Consider the following 18,446-nt stretch of genomic DNA (forward strand, 5'->3'; position numbering starts at 1 on the left):
TCCCCCTTAGAGCAACATAACTAAACCCTTTGGTTTATCAGAGAGATTGAAGAAATGGATATCAAATGCCATCCTGTTGACTTGCCTTGACACAAAAGCATGCTTGCTTTTTGATATGCATTGGATAAATAGGTACTCACATTCCATAAAATAGGGGCCAGGTTCAATTCGCCACACAATTTGTCCTTTTTGTGTGCCAGTCACTCCACGATTCTTGGAATCCCAGAAATTGGCTGGAGAGTTCTCATCTGAAAGAGGAAATTAAAATATCTGTAGCATCAGTAGTATTTATAACAGCAGTTTTCTCAGTTTTATGTTTGTCCGTGGTTTGTCCTCAAACCACGACAATGTTGCAAGAGACTCAGATACAGAAAATTACTTTGATAAAAAAAAAAAAAAAAATTTAAAAAAATCAAACTAACTGGCAAAAGATAAATGGATTCTCTTTCACAGTTTTTAGTTGGATCAATTTATGCAGAGCGAGCAGACGTACATACGGCCAAAGTAAACATATGGTTTCCTGTAAGAGATGACTTGCCAAGGTAAGGTATTAAATTCCAAAACTTCCCTAACTCAACAGAGAGGCTGTTGGGAGTGGACAGCTCACTGAAACTTCATCACAGACTCATCTACCATTTTATGCAGTGGTGCTATTCTACGATGTGAAAATCTAACATTCATTCCCTACCTAGGAGTACAGAATTGCAACTAGAGGTATCAAGACTTTATTCAGTTTTTAATATCCTACGTTTCAGAAACTAGTGAGAATATTTGTATACATACACCAAAATATCTGACACTTGCAGTCTCCTGACAGGTACAGTATTATTCCTTATCAGTGAAGCCGAGTTACAGGCTCAAAGCGCAGACCTGTCACTTAGTAAGCCAGACGTACAAAACAGACATTCACCAAAATACATTCAAAAGAGAACAGAGAAACAAACAGTAAGTATCTGTAGATCAGCTTAGCAGTATCAGTATTTTCCCCTCTTGAGATAAGCTTTTCGTCCTAACAGTAACAAACACAGATCTTGGGGTTTGGTTTTTATTCACCAGCTTGTATTCAGGCACCCAGAACACTGTATGAATGAAAGAAAATCAGAGTGAGTAGCTGTTTGAAAGGGCACAAAGGTTAGTAATGATCACACAGAGGAAGCTGACATAAATCCAACTTAACTCTTTTATACACAGAAGTTCTTGATGCATCATAATGTTTCACAAGTGCATTTAGGCAGCTGTTTCTTAACTGGACAATTATACCTGTGACCTCGAGTACAACATTCAAATTCTTTCCAGTGCTACTTGATATCCCTTAGTTTTAATGTTAAAAACAAAACAAAACAAGTCTACGTGGTTTACAATGGTGTTCTAACCGAAACAATACACAGTTGACTTATTTATTTACTTTTTTATTCTCCTAATCTAAGGCCCCACTATTATCTTCCACAGACAGAACTCTGGGAAGCCATGAGATATAGCTTAACTTCTAGCAACTCTAAACTAGTGCCTATTTTGTTCCACCATACAAACGTGGTTATCCAAACCCCAAACCATCACTACCAAAAATGAGCAGATTTAAGAGTTTCACAGTCATCTGAAACAGATAGTTTTAAATTATTCAGTGTTCTCATTACATCCAGGTAAATAAAGATGTACTGTATGAAAAAAAAAACCTCACCTCCCCCTAACATGCTATAGTTCTTCCCAATTTCTGAATTTCTGTATTTAATCAATTGGAGAAGAGTCTGTTCATAATTCTAAGCAGGACAGATATTTGGCATTTATAACCATCAACATTACATTTTTTGTTCTTAGCTTATTCAATAAATGAAGCAACTCTGAAACAATGAAATATGCCTTTAACAGTGAGATGTCTAACATTAAGGCACAATAAATTGTTCTTTGTTCTTTAAAAGCCAGTAACTAAGTAAAGTCAATGGTAATTTTCACAGGGCCATCAGTGAGCTTCAGAAAAAGTCCTACATGGACTGAGTCTTGAATTCTGAGCTGACAGTTACAAGAAAGGAGAACATTTTCTTACACCTTATCTAAAAAAATCCAACATTTAAGGACGCGCCTGGATTTTCAGCCCTTTCATGAAGGAACAGTCTCCTTTGCAGCAACGGAGACTAAATCATTGATACTCTGCCCACAGGCACGCTGCCATTGCAACAGAAGGTGGTGCAGACAGAGGGATGGGAAATGCTGACAGACCACTGCCTGTCAGCAATGGACTCAAATGACAGAATTTATTCTAGATGGCTTTGATTTTCTTCTGAAACAGATTTTGTTATCCATTCACACAGGGGGAAAAAATAACATTACTAATGCATATGGAAAAATAACTTTGAATCACAGTTCATAGACTTTAAAGAGAGAAACTGAACAGAAAAAAAAAATCAAACAGCACGAAAACATTAAAGTACACAATGTTGCTGGAATTTACTTATCAACACTGCAATAAAAAAGCCAACAGTGACAGTCTCAGTAAGGTTAAGCTGTGCAAAATGAAAACCAAAAACCAAATCAAAATAAAAAGAAAGTGGGAGCACAAAAAGCAGTTTCACCACTACCACTACCTCATCCCTCTTCTCCCCCAAAACATATATATGTATGTACGTGTGTATAGACACACACACACAATATGTATATATTCCATAGGGAATAGGGAACCTCAATTCTGAGAAGTTCTACTCCCCTTTTAGCACATAATTATTACTGTTTGTGAAACTGGCAGCTGTTCCAGAATCTGGGCCAAAGAGTAGATATAAATATCACTTCCCAGAACATAAAATATGCAACAAAATACTGTCTTACTGCATTGGTATCTTGTCCAGTGGGTCTATACTTCTGAAAGAAATAAAACCATGCAAGTTGCACAATAGCTTTCTATCCTCAATAATTCTTAGGCACAAAATATTACATAAAGTAACTTATTTCTCAGAGCTGCAACCAACCCCTGCACAAATCAGTGTATGTGAGACATGTTCTACAATGAATAGTGGGTAGTAATAAAAGTATCACTGTGTGGAACTTCACACTGACCAGTTCTTGAAATCACTGTGAAGCAAACGCATTACAAGTAATAATGTTTTCTTTATTAAACTGCTAAGCAATCAGCCACACCTGAAGTTAGGAACTGAACTAATTTTTTCCACTTTCAGGCTTCACCATCATTACCAATGGCATCTGTAATACCGACAGCCTGTGCTCTCCATGTCAGCACTGTAACTCCCCACCCCTGCCCACAGCTCTGCCCTGACACGACAGCAAATGGGCTGCAGTTTCCTCTGGCATACGTCAATTCAGTATGGCTATCTCATCTGAAAAGCAATACAGGTAAGTAGAAAAGTGCTGGATAAAGGGATGCAAAGTGATGAAAGAAGAAGGTATCATTCTTACATAATAGGTTTTCACAATAAAATTATGCCCATGAAAGAGTAAGAGCCATAAGAAGCTCCAGTATGCCCATGCCTTTTCTGTATTGGGGGCCCAGAGCTGGACACAGCACTCAGATGTCTCACCAGTGCTGAGGGGAAGGACCACCTTCCTCAACCTGCTGGCTAAGGCTCTCCTAACGCAGCCCAGGAGCCAGTGTGTGACCTGGGCACACTGTTGCTCTTGTTCAACTTCTTGTCCACCAGGTTCTCCAAGTCTTTTTCTGCAAAGCTCATTTCCAAAGCTCCCTGTTTGCCTATTTCTCCAGCCTGTCTGAATGGCAGCACAATCATCTGGTTTATAAACTGCTACTCCCAATTTTGCATGAGGATATTATGGGAGTTTGAAAGCCCTGCTAAATCAGTATCTGACATCAGGGGTCAGGAGGCTTATGTGGAGTTCACATTTTGTTCTTTGTGTCTTATTGCTTTCACTATTTCTGTCTTAGGAAAAAGATGAACCACCTGAAACCCATCACCTTAGGAGTCACCTTGCACAGCTTAAACAACAAATAAATAAATAAACAAGTAAGATACAGTCTTTTATAAGGCAGTTAAAAAAATGAGAACTGGTACCAATTCATATCTGAAACAAGCTTTATAGTCCCAGAGCAAAGACTGGTCATATGCAAACCAATGCTTATCTTCCAGTTCCCATTTCTGTGGTCAGTAGCGTTAGGTTATGCGATAAAAGGCTTGTCTCCATGAATACAAAGGACTTTTATTCTTCAAATACCAAAACATTACAGAAGTCATGAACTCCTAGTGTGGAAACATCATGGATTGCTTAGTGCATAGGAAAAAATTTAACAGTTCCCTACAGCAACCCAAGACCTTCAAACTTTTGCATACTGATCTCTTTTCTGTAACACATTTATAAAAGATGCCTATATGCAGAGCTCAGAGAGAAGGTGAAGGTGATGCTTAACAGATTCGGAATGTCACTGAACGGTTTTAATCATACACAGTTTTAGGATTTTCATCTTTCACTACCATATATGGCCATTCTAATTCACAGCTCTTGAAAAATCCTTGCAGCTTAGCTCAGAAGAGATCAATCATGTTTGTAACACCACTGTATCCCTGCATAATTCCGGGATTTACATCCCAATCTCAGGTTTTTTTATCCCTTTCTGGAAGATGTTTTATGCAAAACCTTTTGAAGTGTTTGTATTGTTTATTCCTAATTTGAAATTTTAAATTGAGTTCAGATTGTCAAAACGCTGACCTTCTTAATTTTAGGTTAAATTTAATGACTTCTTGGGCACTGAAGAAGATGCATGGGATGCATACAATTATTAAGAGGGGTGTTTGTACTCAGTCTGGGGAAGCTTATAAAGCATTAATCTAAATGTCAAATGTTCTCTTACAGTATATACCAGAGGAGCTGGAAGGCTGGTAGATAGCAAGGCTATGAAGAGTTTTGTCTCAAGCTGAGATTCATGGATCTGCCTCCAGTTTCTCTCCTAAGCATACTATTAAGAATGGTCATCCTTTCCCTATTTTACTGTGTTATTTCAGTCAGTCTTTAAAGGTAACAGGTCTGTAGTTAATCTGAGGATATTTTGTAACTGAATTATGAGCCAACCACCATGAGATCTCCAGGATGCAAAACAGAAATCTGACGTGCATGCATTTTACTGCATGACTTCCAGAACCTCAGTCCTGGTGCCAGTAAGTGCACTCTGCTTTTTGGTGTGAGCACAGACTTCCAAGCAGTAAAACAGACTTCCACCAAAACGTAAGACTAATAAACAGTACTTACTGTGGATTCTGAGCGACTGACTGGGGACGTTTGTAACACTAACTTTTGTGCAATACTTTCACTTTGGTGACCTCTACTAATTTTAATTCTAGAAATACTAAAAAAAATCCAAACCCAACTGTGGGTAATCATTAAAACAACAGTACAAAGTTTACTGAACTAACGAACTAAATCAATTTCCCTCAAATATGCTTAGAAGCAATTGAAAACTGCATCAGGACACGTTTAAAGAAGATAAATTTTGTCACCTGAAGCCTCACTCCTTTTCTGGAAAGCCAGTAAGTAAATTAATAATTTCAAGGCAGAGCTTCCATTGCAAAGAATTATTATAATAAATCACATTATGTCAACCCATATAAAGCACGCTACATACCAGTGACTACTGTACAAACAAGTATTTACCCACCACTACATACAACTTATGTTCTGTGAATTCCCCATCCCCGTCTGTGAATAATTCACAGGCTTTCTGGTGGAACCAAAACATATCTCACAGAAGACAGCACTAGCGTATGCAGTACATTGCTGAAATTAAAGATCAATACTTAGTTGCACCTTCTAGCCTTACCTGCCCATTCCAAAGGATGCCTGTGGATCCTAAACTGCATTCCTCCATCTGAGAGAAATTAACAAACTGAAGAATAAAAGAAAATTACTGTTTTACAGAATGGATTCTGAAAATAGCATCCCTGTTCCCAATCACAAGCAGTATTTTCCACAAAAGTTGCCTTCTGGACCCTCCAGCTCAAGTTTAAAGCTCTGCATTAGCACTGCTGTACAATCTCAACTCCACAAGGCGCGTCTGTCCTCTCCCTTCCTCTTGTCATTTGAAGGAAAGGGTTTTAGAAGGATGTTCTCAAACTCCCCAGCAGTTTCTAACAGTGACACACAATCGTCTGCCTCTTCTCCTTTAATTAAGGGTTTATCAAGGTTCAAGCAGCCCGTGTTAAAACATACGAAGTATTACGTCCTTCAAGCTCAGCTATTTGCAGCCACTCCCCTCTGAAGGGTACAGGATGCCGAAGCCCCATCCTCCCTCCACTTCCTTCCTTGCCTTTTCCATGGGAGGATTCCTAAGCACGGCCACGGCCCCGCAGCATGGGGCGGGCTGATGTAAACAGGAGGATGGTTAAATCCTAGAAATGATGGCAAGGCAGCCACAGCAGCGAGCACAGCGGGAGCTCACTGCAAGTGCTGGCTTTTGTTTACTCAGTATTTCGCTCTCCCACATGACTTCCCCACAAACCCAGTTATTTCAGAGAAGACCAGACTGCTCTGTGACATTTGGAAGGGATGAAGCTGCCTTTAAATCAGGATAACTCTGCACTGGGCACTCCTGGGTGGGGGGATAAGCAGGTGGCAGAGAGCTGCTATTGGTACCTCTACCTCTTTCAGGTTGATGAATGACACCTTAGTGCAGGTGCTCTGACAAGATTCCCAATGCTAGATCCTCTGACTGCTCACAAGCCTCCTGATGGATGCTGGCAGCTGACCTATAACTCCCTCAACTTACAGCAAGGACCGAAACTGCACCAAAGCTGCCTCAGCACTGCAAGAACAAAAGGGGTACTTTAAGGGTATCTCTGCAAACTGATACATGGGCTGCAGATCCAGTCCTTCACAGCACAGACTTCATGAAATTGCACACTTGTGAAGCACTAGATTCAAGCTCTCAAGGCAAATCCTGGTTTTTCTAATAATAGATAAAAAGGGGGGACAATACCTCCCTCACTTCGAGTATGAATGTTTATTCATACTCATGGAGTGTCATATGCTTATTCATACTCACCTTAAAGACTCAAACAAATGCTCCCAGTTGAAGAAATTAAAATGGTCTCTTTGCTAAACAAAGAGCTGAAAGATACTGTATCACTTTTATGTTTGCATGAGCACCTCTAGGAACTGTATTTTCAAAGGACAGGAGGGGAAAGAACTCAAGAACTGAACTATTGTAAGAGAAATTTAAAACACCAGTGTGTACTAAATGTTTGGAAACTGTTCTCCCTTGAATGGCAACAGAGCAACCTCCCAAAAAGTTGAAAACAACAGAATTCTTGGACAGTCTCAAAAGCTGCCTAAGCAGCTACTAGATCCTACTACATGCTATCACAGATCTCTTTGCTCTTCACAACACTTTGGAAAACTTGGATGGTAATGAAAATATAAGACACATCTTTAGCTAAGAAAAGCAAGGGCAGCAAAGGAAGAGGTCGAGGAATGTACAACAGATGCTCTTACAGGTTCACATAGGAGAGTAGTTCCTGTTGGGGCAGGAAGGTGATGGTGCACTGCCAGAGGTGCCAGGGGTGACACTCTGAACTCCCACCTGGACACAAATATCTGCCTTCAGGTGACACATTCCTGCTATATTAGCAGTGAAGGATCATCATCATCTAAACTCAAATAGCTAAGATTGTGACCCAGGGTCAAAAGAGCAGGGAGGTGTTTGTTCCTCACTGCACAGCAGCAATTTGTTCCCTTGCACAACCAAAATTAAGGTTCCCACACCTCCACTTGCTGCCCCTGCGCTGTGGGCAAGAGGAGGAAAGAATCCAATTACATTCCCTCAGGTGCCCTTTGTGACCCCTACATACACATATACTATGTTGCTGACATTTATTGCACTCTGTTACTTTACACAGCAAGAGCAATTATTCATTTTTACACCTGTGACTGAGAGGATGGTCAGGAATAAGCTGTATTTCTCTAACACTTCACGCCTACTTCAGCTGAAGAAGCAGAGCAAAGGCAGAAGCCGAACCATACACTCCATCCAAACACTAAATAATGAATTTATATTATGAACCTTTTTGCTATTGAAGCTTAAACTAACAGAGTGCAAGATCCTTGCTCTCATTTTCATACACAGCCTTTATCCTCACACTGGCCATTAGATGGACTATTTCCTCCTTTTTCAAGAATTATGCCGCTGCATTTTGTTTCCTTCTGTATGTAACACTTCAATGTGGGGATCAGAGCATCTCCATGTGCCCTCACATAATGTGATATTTCAAGGCAGCTCAAAGGATTAGTTAACTAGAATGCAGGACAAAGATACTGCAAAAAAAAGAAATACAATTTTTTTCAGACATATGACACAGGACAACGGCAGGAATAAAGTGGAATTCCACTTTTGCATATTCAAAGAAAAGACATCATTGAAATTCAAAGCATTCAAAGACAAAAATAAATCCTTTCACCCATCTCACTGGCAAAAATTCAAAAGCGTAACAATAGGAAGGAAATGACCTCAAGCTTAACCTCTTTCCTGAAAATCTTATTAATCCTCCTCCATAAAATGATGTGCATTTCATTCCCATCTACACTTCAGGTTTCATAGATGTGCCAGCTCCATGGTACAAGTGCTCTGTGCAGCATGGGTCACCGACCAGATGATGAAGCTCACCTGGAAGCCAGATGCTACCCCACAAGCATACACAGCACTTGGATGTTTCCGCAATGCACCATGAAAGACTGGATACTACGAGAAAGAGATAATGTTAGACAAAAAATTAAGCTAGAGAACAACACTGAATAAACTCTGACAGATGGTGCAGCATGCCCTAAGACATAAAGGCCATTAGATACTTGACCGTATCGCAGAAAAGTCCCTACATCTTTGCAAACTGCTAATAAGTCACCTATCATTTAGTTCACTGAGGTCCAGCTGGCTGTATGTGGGGGTAAATACAGCATCCCTCATCTTGTATGTACCCTCACATACATATACATGACACACCTCCTCCTGAAGGAAGGAGCTGAGGCAAGAGCTGCACCACCTCTCATGTCAACTCACAACCATCTCAGCTGCTGATGGCTTGGGGAAAGTGACATCTACAGGAGACAGAGACAGCCTGTTCCTCAGGGGAAAGCCAAAAGCAGTGGCCACCAGGCAGGGAACAGTTTGGAAATCCAGATTTAGGCCACCAATGGCTACTGAAGTTGGTCTGCACTTACAATCTAACATAGACTAACACAGTGGGCTACCATATTATAAAGATTAGAGAGTAAGGGGACAGCAAAGATGAAAGCCATATATCGAGGAAAAGAGAAGCCTGTCTCTCTCCTGCAGCATCATCCTTGACACTTGCAGAAATCTTTTGGTTTTCTTTCTTTCAGCATTTCCCTGTGTCTCACACCTTGTTAAAAATATGATACAAACCCACCTTCACAACCATAATTCCTTCTCAATACACTCAACACATCCTCTCTGAGATACCCACTTCCCCACTTCCCCAAACACATCCTAACACTCCCACAACCTTGTAGCCTAAAGGTGATTATCTCCTGTTTTTATTGGTAGCAAATCCAAGAAAACCAGAAAACCCCTCTGTGTGTACAAGTATCCTAAAGGCCTGTTATTCTGGGACAGGACTATTAGCAGATCTAGAAACACAAGCCACTTCTCCTAATCAACTGTAAAAGGTCATTCTGGGTGTAAATACTGTCAGAGCTAAATTTACAAAAAAAGGCTTTTCTGTGTCATATTTAACGTGCCAGTCTAAGTTTATTGTGGAATGTTTTTCATCATTCTCCTCCTCAACCACAACCTTATATGGTGTCAGATAAGCACTTGTTTGCTGGCAGTGCATGAGCTGCTGAGCTTGCTGGAGCCGCACGCAGAAGAGGCTTGCAGCTTCCCAAGAATAAAGGGCATGTCCTTTTATCTGTGACCACATTCCCATCACAGATCTTTGCCAGAAATACTAGAAAATATAACAAAGTATTCCTGCTGTGGGAGACATGATACCAGCAAAGCTGTGCTTTTGTCAACATAGCCTATCCTGCCCCCGGATAGATTCTGTTGGTAAATAAACATTACCAACAAAAGCACAATTTTGCTAGTGCAGCTGCACTTACAGAGAAGGCTTTCTCTGGTGTGACTGTCTTGGTACAGATCATATGTAATCTCACAGCCAGTGGAAAAAGTGAAGGATCATTTATTTTATGGCCTTCATGCTGGTTTTTATGGACCAGCAGCATCTGGTCATGTATGCAGATACCCAATGCAGGAACTCAGGGGTTTGTGTTATGTTTGTTGTTGGGTGGTTTTTTCCTGGTCAAACATTTCTGATGTGGAAACAGTAGAAATCACTTCAGGAAGGGCCAGATGGTTATGGCAGCCCTGCCAAGTCTACCACTGGGGTGGTAAACCCCATCCCTCTTCCCTCCCTCATAGTCCCAAAATGTTCTTAAAACAATTCCTCCTCTGCAATAACATCATTATTACAATCCAGCCTGCTGCTACTCTACGACAACAGTATGTAGTTTAACTATCTAAGAACTGGAATATTCAGGCTAGTTGAAAGTTTGGACAGCACTGAGTAGCCTGTAATATACAGGAAATCAGATGTAATGATCTCTTCTGGGTTTAATTTTGGTAAAATTTAGGCTCATTTGAGAACCATTACTAGCTCATAAGCTAACCTCAAGTACACTTTATCCCACATGTAACTGACTTACTCTTCAAAAAGAGGTTTTTCTTGTGGAACAGTCAGTGAACAAAACTGCCATAACTAAGAGACCTTAAAATAGAGTCAAGATGACTGTGTGCTACTTTTAGCTGCTTTTTTGTTTGCAAATCTAAAAATAAAACACCATTTTGAACCATTATGAAATGTACATGTGCCCTTTAAACATCACACGCATCACTGAAATGCACATGTATAAAAAGCACAACAGGCTAGAAGAGATTTTTAAAATGTACACGTTATTTTAAGTCTGTATTGTGAAACTGTTGCAAGTTGTCTTTTGTTCTATTTATATTTATGAAATTTTAAAATCATCTACCAGCAAACAAGTACTTGGCAATTATCCACCAAAACTTACTGAAACATTAGGCTTGAGTACTCACCTTTTTCTCCAGATTACATTTTGCAGTATGCCTCATGCTGGCTACCCATGGAGCAAAATAAAATTTATTACCAGCATATTTGCTATGACTGATCTGTAGGTTTGCACAGAACATTTTCTAGTTTCCTTCTTTCCCTTTTGTCCATCCTTCTGCTCCCTTTTCATTTTTCCTACAGCCACTCATACAGTAGAGGAAACTACTCCAGTTTAGATGGGATTTCTAGTAGTTGTGGTACAGCATTATCAGAAACCCTGTCAGTGGTGAGATGGGTACCCTAAGAAGTATCTAAAGCAAGTATTAAGCCTGTTACTACCTGTATAATAAGCTTCAAAACTTCCTGTCCTAATTTTCAGGAGCCATCCTAGCCCTAATTATCAGCAGCCACCCTATTTCCTATGCTCTACAAATTAATAATGATACGAGAGTACTTTAAAAAGTCACATAAATTTTGCAAACGTTTTTCTACAACTATTGTGCTTATTTCCTTTTTTTGCCCTCTGGTCCTAAAACTGAAATAATGATATACTGTAAGAAACTATAATTTACTAATGAAGTTTCCAGGTTAATAAATTTATCAAGTCAAAGTCTTTATCAAGACAGATGATCCTCAAAACTGCTGGAAAGCCAGAACTAGTTATTGATCACAGTAATCAGCAATCTTTTTAAAAGCCCCATTCTAACTTACTCAAGTGACACAAATTCCTCAATTACTGCAATTACCTTCTACAAAAACTGACCTGAATTCACTGGTGCATTACCCACTTGATGTGCTATTTTCCCACTCATATTCTAACAGACATATTACTGGCAGAAATATTTACATTTTAGCAAGTGCTGGAAAACATTCAAACAGCACAATGGACAAGCTCAATCACTTCAGATCAACCACCTACTGGATGTGCAACATCTTGACAGACAAGACTTTCTATGCGCTGCAGAGATACAGACAAAGACCAACCAACCATAAGCAGCTACCCCTGAAAAGTAACTTCACGGTCTTCGCTTGTCAAAACAAACAAACCCACCAGGACAACAGTGGTGTCATTCAGCAAGAGCTTGCACTTCAGTTCATGTCACACCTTTCAATGAAAGAGCCACAGGCCCAAACAGATTCATTATGTAGGTATAATAATTCTGTATATATTCTGGAAAAATCTTTAACTGTATATATGCAAATTGCAAGCAAACAAAAAGGCAAAGTTCAGTAAATATATCTCCTTTATAGAACTGCACAAATAATATGCAATTTAGAAGAAAGTACAAGACATAAAGATATGTACTTCTTCTTACATCCCCATAAGGGCATGGAGTATCTTAATGAGCTGAAATCTCATTTGTGGGGAGCTCTCAGGTGTGTAATAGGAAGGAGGTGCTCCCTTGCCGGATGTCATGTTCTGCTCATGGCCACGGAGGAGAATGAGTGTAACCATCAACACAACTTCAGTGTTTTAACTGCCCATACATGCTTACCCTCCTCCAGTTATGACAAGCAGCTTTTTGTGCAGGTGAAAACGCCAACAAGAACCACTGAAAGTTTTCCACAAAGATTTTTATCCCCTCCCCCCCGAAATAAATAAATAAGAAGATGAATTCATCATTAGCAAGGGTGTAAAATTCAGCATGAAACATTCTGAGCCACAGAGCCAGCATCACCCAAAGAGCTGACCCAGCCTACACACGTGATGATTCATCAGCTGATCTTATGAATAACTAGTTGGTAGTTTTAGTTGGCTTTTGACAGTAGTCCCACCTTTGGTTTTCCCAAAGCTCTAATATCTTTCCTAGAATGAACCAGCAAGGAGCAAAGTCAGTGCCAGGCGCACTCCCCAAGGGTCCTGTGGAGGTTCATTTAACCACTCAATCACTCTTGCATTTTCAGCCCTTGTTTTACTTGGTTGGTTGGTTTTTTGGTGTCTGAAAGTGTTATTTATTGCTAGGGACAAAGGGCTAAAACAAAAAGCCCTAGAAGCATATACCCACAGAACAGATAAAATACCCAGAAAACGGAGTTTTCCTGTATAAAGCAACTGACACGCAGGAGGTTAGTTTGGGTTTTGCTTTCTCAAATGGTTGATGGTTTGAACCCTGGATCTATTAAAATGGCGCAAGTATCTCTGAATTTCCAGCATTGTGGCATCCCTCAGCATTGGTTGAAGACGACTGATTCATCACTGAAAGGAAAGACTGCCTCTGGATTCCTCAGCTTCGCTTTTGATTGCACTTGATTATGCTTGTGGTTTGTGACATTGTCTGATCAATATTCTTCTAAATCTGTTCCAGGCTTTTGACAGTCACACTATGAGCTAGCATTTCATTCGCAGTGTTCAAAGTCCATTCCCATGTCTAATTCAGAAACATTTCTAAAAATGGGTTTTCTCCTTGCCAGTTCCAAGTGATTGCTCACTGCCTTTTAGAAATCCTGGTACTTTCTAGAGGTTGTCAGTAAAGCATGTTTCTGCAGCACACATCTCTTAAGGATCTTGTGGGATTTAATATTCCCATAGCAGCTGTTGTTTTTTAAGTTTATCTTCAATATTATGAGCTGCTTAAGCAGGAATGCAAACTAGGCTATTGTTGTCATCTGACAGTAATAGGTTTCTTAGGGAATTTATTAGAAAGTCAGAGAGCTTGCTGGTTTGGAATATAGAAAATATTTAAACAACACACATTTGTCATACTTCAACTTTTCAGTAATCTACACCAAATGTAAAACCTACTAACGAAAAGATACAGCCAAAAATACAGGTTCTAACCCAAGGCAGGAACAAGCATCAATGCTTTCCTCTTGTGCCTCTCTCAAAGAGTGAACCCATTAACTATGACATTGTGGGTACCTCTGCAAAACCTTCCTTTCTACAAACCACATAACCTCCAGCTTAAGCAAACAGTAACATCCTATGTTATTTATATATGTATATTTGCTAAGGCATCCAAATGGCTGATAAGTAATGCTGTGGAAAACCTACAGATAGAGAGGAATAATAGGTCAGCATAAAGAGAACACATCCATGCAAGCAGTGTGCTAAGGAAGGCTATTTAAAGGAATATGCTGAATCACTATCCTACACTACCTTTGTCACCATTACTACTTACTTTCCTGGCTAGCTGCGCTAATGGCACATTCCTCATCTTGTAGATTTTCCATTGCTGAAAAGCTCTTCCAGGCTTTTTACAGTCTCTTCATCTGAAATGAGTCTATTCCAAAAACTTTGTTCTGAACTGGCATAAAAGTAGGCCTAAACATTATAAGATTTTGAAAATTATTAATGAATCCATTGCTACTATTTGACTTCAAACGTGCTGAGATGCTCTGGAGTTGTGAGAAATACTTCATACTCCTAGGTCTGACCAGATTCTTCCTTTTACCTACCTCCTGCTTTTGATGTGAGGATTCAGGATTCACTTTAGATTTAATATTAATATTTATATTAATACTTAACAGAATGAACACATTATATAGGATAATCTGAATTCATTATGAAGCCCAGCAAAGCTACATGAAGTGAAACATCATCTCTGAACCCTTACTACTAACGTTGCACCTGAAATTAACTATTTTAAGTGTTCCCAAAGACATGTTTTATTCCCTTATTGGTAGATTACAATAACCAGCACTACTCAATAGGGTGGTGTATATCCAACAAGCACGTATGCAATATACAAAAACAACAAAAAAGAAACCTCTGGCTTCAAAAGTATATAAAAATGCTTTTTTAAACAACAACAAGAACTCCTGTTCAGATTGGTTATACTGCACCTAACTATGTACAATTTCATACAGTGGGCTTTGATCCTGAAAGCTTTGTTAATACAATTTGTGAACTGAGTCCCTGGGGCATAATTTTCAGCTGAGATATGTTTCTTCATTTTTGTATAAGTGTATATTGTGTGTCACTGCAAACACAGACTATACCATTTTGGCATCTGGCACTAGCATACTGACTTAGCGGAATTTAACAGCACAATTAAGGAAACACTGCAGACTAGGAAAAGTGTTTTTTTGGATGAGCCTGTGGCTGAAGTCTGACCCAATTCACTTTTCAGAAGCATGTCACGTTTTTTCAGCCCTTTCCAACCAAACAATATAGTGTGGTTATATATTGTAATAATATTCGAGCAGACACAGGATAACCCAGAAATAATTCAGAAGCACAGCACATTCTAAATCTGCACATATACTTTCAAAGATGCTATTTTTGCAAGGTATACAGGCACAGGAAATCTGATTTGTTCACTTCTGTCTCAGTGACTGCATTCTTGTACTGTCCCTGACCTGGTTCAGGTTCCCTTGGACTGCAGCCTGGGGCTTGTTTACTTGACAGAAATTCCCAAGTTTCTGTCAATTCTTTGCTGATGACAGTTTGTCCTGGTGGCTGTATTTGCTGATTTTCTCTACCACGCTCTGGAAACCATCCCCTATGCCTTAGTCTGGAGCTGCAAGCAGGTACATATGCTGACCTACAAGTCAATCTCATGTCAAGCACTGGTTTTCTTTCTCACATTCCTGCCAAATCATATAAATCAATAATTTGTTCAGATTCTTCAACAGGGACAACTTGCAACTCCTAATATATACTGCTACTTCACTCCCAACAGTCATGTTAAAAAGGTCATAAACCAAAGTACCAAACTACTGTGGCTCCATAAGAGAAACGTAGCAAGTCACAGACAAACACTGACAACAACTACAAAACCAAAGGCAGAGACCTGGACCATTTTCCAACTCTCTCCCTTTGCAGGGTGGAGAAACCTTTAGACAGAGCTTCACAGTTCAGTTTTTATTTCGTTCCTGCATTTAGCCAACTGTAATTGTTTTGAGACACTTCACATACCAACAGGGTCAACTCCTTTGCAGTTAAACTGTGATTTCTTCTCTCTATTTTGATCTCCATGTATTTTTCTGGAGTGCCTAAAAAGCTGGCAGTGTATGTCATCTGTGTGGAGATGTGGTATTTGTGTCTTGCATCAGGGACGTCTGTGTAATACACTAACACAGGGCAAGCTGGCTAATTACTGCTGCATCCAAGCTCAAAGTTCAGATCCAGATGTCAAACCTGTTAAAAATTCAGGACCATCTGGTTTTACTTTTAGTTTGGCTCATCAGAGAGAAAATCCAAAATCATGATGTTTGATGCTGGCTTCCTCATCTTTGTCCTGAGTTGCTGCGTAATTCTTGGGAAGCAAAGAAACTCCCAAAGCCTTGCCTACCTACTGTATAATATATATATATGTTACTAAAATGGTGTCCTCTTACTTATTTTTAGACTAACTACGTGGGATTCCAGCCAGTTGCCAGCACAGTGACTCAGCAAAGCCCCATGCAGAGAAACTCCATGTTGGGACTCTTGCAGCCCCAAGAGGAGGAAAGCCAGGTCGTGGATCTGGCTTCACCTAAATGCACCTGCTTTAGGTGACAGCAGGACACCATTAGAAAGGGCTCCCGAAATCAGAATGCTAATTGTTTGTGAGTGATGAAGTAAGGAGCGAAGCACATTGCCCGTGCAGCCTTCGGATTTAGGATGCTATTTTAAGAAAGCTTGGTAGTCCTCTACTCAGCATCTTTACATTACTCTTCTTAATTTACACGCAAGTTTCAAGTTCAGGGACATCCTTAATTTTACATTAGAGATTCTGCGAGTCACTTCCCAATCCACACGTTGTCTTGTGATCACACCTGGAAGTCTTAAAATATGCCCTACATTTCTACCAGCAAAGCTCAAGTGCTTTTTTTATATATATATATTTTTGTCCCAAATCCTCTTAGAGCATGGAGTACATATAATAGATTTGCAGAGGATATCTGCAAATTACTATCTACAGAACTATCAAGGGTGTCTATGATTTCAAACACAGTATCCTCTATTCAGTAAGCAATTTATTTCAGGAGGTTGACTCATTTCCTTAAAGCTTTTTCAGCTATCTGTTGTGACTGAAAAAAAATTCAGAAAATTTAGAAGTACTCAAGGAAATGAGCCAACACATCCTGGAAGAAATTCATCCAATACATACACAATAAGATAAGTCAGTCTTGGATTTCTAAAGAAATGAGCAGGAGGAAGTTCTAAAAGAACCTGAAATATTTTCTGTGAAACACAATGTTTGTTTCCCATCATCGTGACTCTCTTTACGCCCACTTCAAAAGCAATATATTATGGCTAATCAGGAAAGTAAAGTGGTTTTTGTTGGGTTTTTTTCTCCCTGTGGAGACAAAAAAACTCTTCCTGAAATACTTTAGTGAATCTCCCCAATATTTAAATTAAAAATACTGCTGTCATTATGCCTCAATAGAATTGTATTTCAGATCCGTGGTGCTTACCCCTAGGGACATATGGTCTATGGTCAAATTGCATATCTCAATATGAGGCTTTTTCAGTGAGATGCACAATGCACAATAGAACCACCTCAACACAATGCTCTGGGGATGCTGGCAACCTGGAGGTCATCCCCCAGAGACATGGAAACAAGAAGTCCCTACCTTCAAGAGTAATGTAATCAAGTGTACTGTCTTGGAAAGCTCAACTCTTTGAAAACAAAAGCAAAGAACAAGAAACATTTTTACAGCCTTTCCAAGAACCACTCATTCCCAGAGTTAACATCTGAAATCATGACAGGAACAAAGGAAAAATCCATTTGCCAAACAACATAGATTTCATGAAATAGTAGTTACTACAAATTCCTTTTTTCCTTCTCTGGATTCTCACATACTTATGAAGCACAGTGAGTGTGACACTAGTATTCTGAATGTTCTTAGTCATTAAATAAAAAAAAAGGCAATTATTCATTCAAACGTTTCCATGCCATTGTCTATTAGACATGCATTTAGCAGCATGGCAATGCTGAACAGATGCCTTTGGCTAGACAATGTATGTCCATGTGCTGGGCTGGCACAGGTGTTAAGCCTGTCTTTCACTTGGGAGGCTCATGCTGTATGCACATACAGGTTTTGGAAATGTAACATGCTCCAGACATGATACTGAATCTCCCAGAACATGTTAGCATCACCAGCCAGTTCTGAGAGGCAATTTCATCAATGCCACCCCACTGTTGGAGAAACGATCAACTGGGGCACTCCCAATGGAAGGAAACTGCACCCTGAGTTTGCAGCACAAAGTCATTCTTCAGACAGATTCAAACAAGAGGATAAAATCTCTGTGCCTCTTCTCACATTCTCCATTACTCTTGACAATCTTTACAGTTTGGATCGGTGTATGTTCGGTCTTTCCAGCTGATTGCCTTGGACACAGTATTTCTATTTGATTACTTTTCTGTGCAGCTAGAAATATCCCTTGATCCCTGTATGTAACGTCATCTTTACTTGGTCTGCAAAGAAATGAGTTTCCAAACTTAGCATGCTCCTTTGCAATCTACTAACTCCATCAAACACAAGTTT

At 39.6% G+C, this 18,446-nt stretch overlaps 1 protein-coding gene across 1 annotated transcript in view; it reads right to left on the minus strand.

The window, feature by feature from the left end:
- Window positions 1-18,446, minus strand: part of HECW2 (HECT, C2 and WW domain containing E3 ubiquitin protein ligase 2) — a 207,321-nt gene that overhangs the window by 103,695 nt on the left and 85,180 nt on the right. The window contains 1 exon segment of the mRNA XM_030486106.1: window positions 141-248. Within this exon segment, the coding sequence (XP_030341966.1) occupies window positions 141-248 (108 nt within the window).

This window comes from Strigops habroptila, chromosome 5, assembly GCF_004027225.2.
Source record: "Strigops habroptila isolate Jane chromosome 5, bStrHab1.2.pri, whole genome shotgun sequence".
Taxonomy (NCBI): Eukaryota; Metazoa; Chordata; class Aves; order Psittaciformes; family Psittacidae; genus Strigops; species Strigops habroptila.